Source organism: Eimeria maxima, genomic scaffold (genome assembly GCF_000499605.1).
Source record: "Eimeria maxima Weybridge genomic scaffold, Emw_scaff1532, whole genome shotgun sequence".
NCBI classification, from domain to species: domain Eukaryota; phylum Apicomplexa; class Conoidasida; order Eucoccidiorida; family Eimeriidae; genus Eimeria; species Eimeria maxima.
The window spans coordinates 1-8,142 of record NW_013564476.1 but is presented as its reverse complement, the minus strand read 5'-3'; the positions used below and the strand labels follow the sequence as shown (position 1 = coordinate 8,142).

Genomic DNA, 8,142 nt, shown 5'->3' with positions numbered 1-8,142 from the left:
GATGCAGGCTTTACGACCGTGGGATAGTCACAGCTTTACTGGCATGAACCCGACGATACGAATTGCAACTCGATGAACTTGGTCATGGTTAGTCTCGTATCTGGAGTGCTGGAATGCCCCTGTAGTGGTGCTTACAGGGCACACATTGAGCAAGTGGTTAACCCAGTGGGGGCGACGACTGGCGATAACCACTTGCACAATGTATGCCCTGTATAGCTTGCTGTTAGTGAAGGAACTTGGGAGATTAGTATTCCTGTGAAGTATCGGCTTGGTTTGGGCTCTGTTCGATGTGAGCAACCGGCTGTTGGCCTATATGAGAATGTCCAGCAAATTGAAGACATTCTTGTTCGCGGCAAACTCTGTGCCACTCACCATGAAACGTTGCCGAGAACAATAATATCTGAGAAGCTCTAGCGAACTGAAGACATTATTGTTCTCGGCAACGTTTCATTGTGAGTGGCATAGAGTTAGGTCACTCACCTTGAAACTGCTGTTGGCGTATCTGAGAAGCTCTAGCGAACTGAAGACAAGCCAACAGCAGTTTCAAGGTGAGTGACCTAAGTTCTATTCGCACAAGCCGTTTATATGTGGATACGGAAGCAGCGCCAATGAAAGCCAGCAATTTCCCTCTAAAGTGGCACTTCATAATTGCTGCTGGGTTACAATAACGCCGCTTCCGTATCCACATATAAACCGCTTGTGCGAATATCGCTTAGGCCACTCACCTTGAAACTTTACTGTGAGCAAACGGCTGCTGGCTTAGAGGACCTCATCGGCAGCAGCAGCAACAACTGTTGCAGCAGCAGCTGCCGAGGACTTGTATAGTACACGAGCCGAACCACCACAGAGGTATCATGTCATCTCCCCGCAGCATCTAGACCTCCGGGTGCAGAGTAATTTAGCATCTGCTTCAGCCCTAACGCAAACAGCAGTAGGATGAGAGCCAAGAGAAGCAGCGGCAGGAGCTGCGGATTTGCCTCGTTGTTTTTGATGTGTCAGTACATGGACACTGCCAGTCGATATGTTGTAGCTTCGAAGAGATGCGAACTGTGTAAGCAGGAGCACTATCAGCTACAGCGCTAGAAACAGCCGGCATTACCTGGGGCACATTTTAGCCACAATTGCATCGCCCATGGGCGCCCATAACAGCAGCAACAGAGACCACAGCAGCTGCATTAGGAGCAGCCATATTGGCTCCAGCATATCGAGGCTGTTGCAGCCAGAAAGGCATATGACAGACCAGGTGTGCACTACCTTTGGCATGAGCTCACACGGGCTTAATTCGAACCCTCACACTCACCTCTTTTGCATGTTTGCAGATTCCGTAGCACTAGCACCAGCCATGCCAAGAGCACCAGGAACAAGCGCTTAGCAATTTATGCGAGCGGATGCATGGAACTGCCTTTCCTACCACGTCGGTGATATGAGCGGGAGCCGCAGTTGTTGCTGCATTACCCTGCGGCACAGCTGGTCCGCTGGGAAGCGTTGGCATCCACTGTTCCGTATGTTCCTGACTCCACTGCTGCCGTGGCCCTTCTGCAGATGTTGCCCTTTGCCCCCTGAGACAACTGTATGTGGTGTACCCCCTTAAAAGTCTGTGTGTCTCAGTAACTTTAAGACAAAGAGGCAATGCTGTTTACTGGAAAGTAGCAACTGACAAAATGCCAATGGGGACTGTATCCCCATGGCCAAACTGATAACTTCACGCTAAAACTTCCGTGCGGTGCAAGCACCAACAGCTGACCGCGGCAGTTACAACAGCAGTAGGAAGAGCGGAGGCTGCAGCAGACTCCGAGGCTTCTACGGGCACAAGCTGAACCATGATAGCGGCAATATCTCGTTTCATCATAGCAGTTGAACCGCCGCGTTTAGACTAGTTCATCAGCAGCTGCTGTACTAGCTCAAAAGGCGGCTCAACGAGCCTCATGAGAAGCAGAAGCCGGAGCAGCAGCCTTTGCTGTCCTTTTTTGAGTTGCAAGAGCAGGGGTGCTAGCCGTCGGTGTGTTATGGCTTCGAAGTGATGCGAGTTGCGTATAAAGAAGAAGAAGCAGCAACCGCACCAGCAACAGCTTGCACTGCACTCGATACCAGAAACCGTCACCCTCATCTAATGCGATAAATTGAAAGTATCATAGGAGGAGACACGCCAGCATCCACAGTAGCAGGCTGCTGCCCCCAGGTGGGCCTGTTGTTCGACTGCTGGCATCCGCTCACAGGCGCTGACTTGGACCGGCCGCACGTGGCGATTGTGTATTCTCCCACAGTTGGAAGCAACAGCACCAGGCACGGCAACAGCATTGACACCTACTCCAGAACAGTAAGAGCAAGCAACTTAGGTGCCGCCGGAATATCCTTAGGCGCTGCTGGTCCAGTTGTATAGACTGACAGCCACTGCTTCCTCTTTTCGTTACACCGTCTCCCCTGTGTCCATCCACATAAAGGTGTCTCCTTTTGCTCTCTGTTCCCACTTTCTCCTCCTGATGAAATTTATACTTCCTTTTGGCCATATCCAGCAGCCATTTCCTCCTCCCTCCGACGCAGCCGCTGGCAACTTCTGTGAATCCCTACGTTGCAAGAGCAACCGCATTGTAGGGCCGCAAGGAAGCTTCGGGCTTCTTTCATTTGCCACTCTCGGATGTGTGCACGCTGTAATGAGAGGAAGGTGGTACTTAGCGGGCAGCTAGGTGGACAGCACCAATGCAGCAGGAAGGATGCGCGTGTGGTGGCAACTAGAGTTCGGTGTTATTTATTAACAAACTTTCACCGAATATCAGTATTAGACTCCTAAAGTTTATGGTGGATTGCCGCCTGCCAAGACACCGAGGAACCTTTATATTGTCATCACGACTTATTGCTGGAGGCCGCAACCCACTCCGCAGTGGAGTGTCCTAACAGCGCTGGAAGCTGCCCAGTGCCTTCAGTGGCTAAACAGTCCGTACGATGGTGCTGCATTTGCACCAAATATGCATCATAGAAGGTGCATTTGCGGGAAGACCCCCCAGTTGCAGCATATGTCCCTGTAGCTACAGCTGCTTGGAGTTGGGATAATGGCAAGAATGAGCAGCAAAAACAGAGCATGAATTTGCGAGCTTCACCGGCGGCACCACTGGCTGCTTCTCGAGCCTTTCATCGGATTGAACGAGGATATTACTTGCGCAGTTCCATCAAGCGAGAAAAGGGTGTGAGGAGTATGCAAAACCTTGGCTTGGGGATTCCACATCTGCATCTGCAAACGCTGGACATGCTCACTGCCACAGCTAAAGTGGAGGCAGCGGAAGCATCAGCAGAAGTAGCAAGAATAGATAGAGGGGCAAAGCCACCTGGACACGGCGTACCATGGTGGCGTTACTGACTACCTACAAGACGATCGTGAGGCCGTCGCAACAAAAATGTTGCGCACTAGCAGCCATGCAAATTTCACGCAGTGGAAACCTTGCAAAATTTTACTCGGTGGCAGCCTTGCAGAATTTTACTCAGTAGCAGCCTTGAAGAATCTTACGCAGAGCAGTGCCTGGTGCTTGCTTAGGCGTTCGATTTGGGCTTTTTGCAGGTTGCCTGGACACGCCAACATTTGCACAACATATATTTCGAATCACATGCACGTTGCATCCATACTGCTGCCTACGCAATCAAATATTCTTGTCACTACCACTGGGATAAGGCACAATATGCCTCGGCTCTTTGGATGATTGTGCACAGCACTGCGCATTCCGAACACCCAGCAAGCTCGACGTCAAGTATGGCTTCGTAAACTAGAGCCTTCATTGCATTATTTAACCTATAGAATGGAAGCTCTAGTAGGTTAAAGATTAGAATGGAAGCTCTAGATCTTTTACGGCCTCCAAGTGCCTTGGAACCGTTCGCGGGTTAGGTTGTTACAACCGTTCTTTTACGGTCCATGTTCTCCAGTGCCTGACCGTTTTGCATCAATGGTAGGACGTTTGGTTTACATGCAAAATTGCTCCACCAGGCTGCAAGTGCGAATAAGAAGATTGAATCACAGCTCGTCAATCTCTGGAGAAAAAGGCTCTCGCTTATCCGTTCTCGCTTAGAGGGTCGAAAGCCATGCTACCGTAATTAAAGTTGCTCATGAAGAGAAAATCATTACGATTCATTAATGTTCGAAATTTTTGAAGTTACAAGGAGAAAATTATGTTTGAATTCGTGTAATTCCACATTCTGAGGACGTTCAATTGTTGTACGTGTAACTTTGGTACTGTAATCCAGAGCCTCGACACCGACACCGAGAACGCCTCGAGTCTTGGTATGTTTGGATGAGAAAAATGAATCGTGAAGTAAATCTGAAATTAAATTTGTGGTACTATAATGAGAAAACGCGGTTGGCAAAAGTGGAATTCCTGAACCTCATTTAGAGTTCACACGGTGGTGCTTAAGCATCAACGAGCTTTTCTACGATTGGCGTTTTAAGCGTGTCAGACGTCTCATCATTGTAACAGTGTGAATGCCAAGACTTTATTTTTTTTAGAATTGATAGCCTTCCGACTATAAATGGTATGTGGGCAATATCAGGTATATTGGTGGATTTGGCAAAACTTGGACTACATGATCGTCTATGATTGACCGTGAATACATGAAAGCCTTCCTACTGTAAAGAATAAAAAGAAAATAGAAAACCAGCTGTAGAGATATCGCAGTACGCAGAACTCCGCCACAGCTGTCGGGCTCCCCACGATCGGGGGGGCTCGAGTTAGGAAGAAGTCTCAACAGCGACAGAGGCAATTGCGTTGCTCTGCGACGATAATAAAACAAAGACAATATCCTTCCCCAAATCTGTTTTTGTTCTTTTCTCCTTCTAGCCTCTACAGTAAGGAGGAGCTATCATATACAATACACAAACTGCAGAACCTCCCGCTGCTTGCTGCGGCCCCGCCTCTGTCTTCTTGAGGCCTCCTCTTCTCCCGCTCCTCATTTGTCTTTATTTCGCAATTTATCTTTTCCTTATTTTCTTTCTACCTCCCTCATGATATCTGCAAGAGCTGGCAACTTCCTTCTTAGGGCCCCCCAACCTGGGGGGCCCCCCACGATGTTGCCTCGTCGTCTCTTTGCTGTTCTTCAAGAGCCATGCCTCTCAAGCTACCCCCAGGGATCCGATTCCCAGCGAGAGTCTCGCCAGTCCCCAGCAGCGGGGGTTGGGGTTTCTCCCGAGGGGCCCTCGGGAGGCGCTGCTACAGGCGCTCCTGCAGCTGCAGCAGCAGCTGCTGCTGCTACCTATGCAGGTCCTCCCAAGGCTGGTTTAGATGCCACTGTGGGGCCTCTTCCCGTTAGCCCCTACGACCCTGCCCAGCAGCCACCTCCCTATGGACAGTTTGGATCTGGAGATGCATTGCATGGTTCTTATGGGGAGACTTCGGGAGCTGCACATACGCCCGGGGGCCCCGGTGTGACGGAGGGGCCATATGGGCCTCCGCCATTCGGCTATTACTCGGCTCCCGTCACATCATTCCCAGGCTACTCGATGGGCCCTCCCCCCTTCATAGCTGCGCCTCTGCAGGGCATGGGGTGCTATCCAGCCCCTCCACCTTTGGGGGCTCCTTACGGCATGGGGACCCCTTATGGAGCCCCTCCTTCTGGTGGGCCTCCCCAGAGCTGGATGCCTGGGGACCCTCAGGGTGGGGTGTGGGGTCCTGCGAGGCCCCACAATGTCCGCGGGAATGGACCTTCTGGCGAGGGAGGGGGACCCCCTGCCCCCCAGACGGCGCGGGAGCGGCAGCGTCAATTTTTGAGTGCTTCTGCTTTGACCGAGTTTGATTCCTTAGAGGCGAAATGCTCTTTTGGATTGTTTCTTAAAGGCCTCAGCGAGGGGAAGCTAGCTGGAAGAATGGGGTTTAAAGAATGGTTGTATGCAACCAATGTTGTAAGCGATATGCTGCGTCGGGAGGTACAACATGAGACAAACTACGATTTGCTCTTGCATCAGCAGCTGCTGCTGCTGCAACAGATACTCAAGCTGCTACAGCGCGGCCGAAGCAACTTCCTGCCCCACGATGTTGCTTTGTTGGCCGCGAATGCAGGACGTCTTCATGGGGCTTTTTGCATGCATTTCTTAACCCGGCAGACCCAGAAAGCGCAGGAGGTGTTGAATGCACCTTCAAAAGAGCTAAGGAAGGCTCTGCAGCAGGCAGCTACTGAGCCAGCAGCAGCAGCAGCTGCTGCTGCTGCAGCTGGAGCAGGAGGAGTAGGGGGAGTTGAACAGTTAACTGAAGGACCATTGACGCTGAGTGTTTATAGAGGCGTCTGCGATGCTATTGTATCCGAAATTGTCTTCTCTTGTGCCAGGAAACTGCATTCCTTTCCTCCGTCCACGCAGCCTTCGCATGTCAGGGCTCTGCCTACGCTAATGCGAGCTGCTTCTGCGCAACTGCTGCCTCGAGACACAAGCAGCAGCAACAACCAGCAGCAGTATACTGCCAAGAGGGTAAAGGCTGTGTGGACGGAGCTGCTGCAGCGCATCTGTCCCCTCTTAGGTCGTTATGATGTACTGCAGCTGCTGCAGGTGCTGCAGGGGGTTGCCGCTCTCAGCAACAGAAAAATCATTCGAGATAACGATCTCCTTACACTAACACAAGGTAGCCGCCTATTGCTCCACCATCTCGCGATGGACACTAAACTAGGCGTTGTCAATGGGGTTTTGTAGAGTAGGGTGTGTGGATTTGGGTGTATAAGCGAGCGTTTATGCGTTAGGGATTACCAGTTAGCGCTAGTGTATTGCTGTTTATGATTGGGTTTGCGCGTGTACGTGTGTGCTTGTAGCTGCGGGCTCCTTGCTAGAACAGGACCGTTTTGTCTCGGAAGTCCTCGAGAGCCAGCGGTGCCGAGTACTTCAGGAGTTGTTCAAATGGTCTCTAGAGACTCCCGTCCCATTTGGATTCGTCAAACATATTGCCTGGCGAGCCGTTAGACTCTTCAAGCTCAACCTCAGATGGTACTGCGCCTATCTGTTTCGCCTCTTTCCTCTCCTTACTGTATTCTCCTCTGTCCACTCTTGTATTCTTCTCTCTTTCCTCCGTCCCCTTCTTGCCTCTGCCTCTCCTCAACATTGTCGCCTCGCTACCTCTGTCTCCTTTCGCCTCCCCTAACCCCTCGTCTTCTGTCCCCTCTCTTCTTCGGCCTCATAATGCCTGCGCTCTTTGCTGTTCCTGTGCCCCTTTCTGCTCTCCCTGTTTTTCATTCAGTGTACGTTGTTTCGTTTTCGTCCCTCATCGTCTTGTATCGCCTTTCTCTGTCTTTGGTTTGTTAGGATTGTTGCCGTTTTGTCCTTCTTTGTCTTGTAATCCCTATTTCTCTTCTTCCGTTTGCTCTCTATTTCCTGTTTGCAGCCCGCTTGCGGTGTTCTGCGATTGTGGTCTCCTTGCCTGTTTCTTTTGTATCCAAATTGTTTCCTATGTGTGTTGGAGTTATTTTTTTAGGCGTGTAGCCCTTGTCCCACGTATGCGTCCGGCTTGTTCCCTTCATGACTGACGAATTTCTTTCTCCACTCTGTCCCCTTCCTCCCTATCCTTGTCTCCTTTTGTGTCCATAGTGTTTCCTTCATGTCCTTACCCCTCCGGTCTGCCCCGTCTTTGTGTCCTTTTGTCTCCTTTTTGTCTCGGTTCGCCCCAGTTTTGTCCCGTTTCTTCCTTTTTGTATTCCTCTCGTCTCCCACGCGTTACGTTCTGACTCATATCTGTCTCCTCTATATCCCTTCTTTCCACCTTCTACCTCCTTTAGCCTTCGTCCCTGTTCCGTTCGGGCCTGTCGCCACCCTTTCTACTTCCTTTACGCTTTGCGCCTTCATCATATATCAAGTTTGTTTCCCGATTCTTTAGGCTGTCTTCGAACGAGACTGCAAAGCTGCTGCCTCTCATTTGCGCCAATCGCCTGCTGTGTGAGCGTCGCACACTTCTTCCTTCCCCGTGCTTTTCCGCAGACTTCTTTCCTACTTTGTTTTCTATCAGTTTCTGTCTTGGACACGTATACAAAGCAGTGCCTTCGTTTTCCTCTGAGACTTTTTAGGAAGCAAGGAAGAGAAGGATACACGACGAGTGGCTGCTTTATGCTCTGTTGCTGCTGCGGTTGGCGTGGCTATTGCTCTTCGTCCTGCTGCAAATGCTACCGGATTATATATATATATATATATATAAT

The 8,142-nt window shown here is 50.6% G+C and overlaps 1 protein-coding gene across 1 annotated transcript; it reads left to right on the top strand.

The window, feature by feature from the left end:
• Positions 1-5,044: 5,044 nt before the first annotated feature.
• Positions 5,045-6,655, top strand: EMWEY_00053500 (hypothetical protein, conserved; the record flags this gene model as incomplete). Its single annotated transcript, XM_013480033.1, has 1 exon — positions 5,045-6,655. The coding sequence occupies one exon, from the start codon at positions 5,045-5,047 to the stop codon at positions 6,653-6,655; it is 1,611 nt and encodes a 536-aa protein (XP_013335487.1).
• Positions 6,656-8,142: the final 1,487 nt, after the last annotated feature.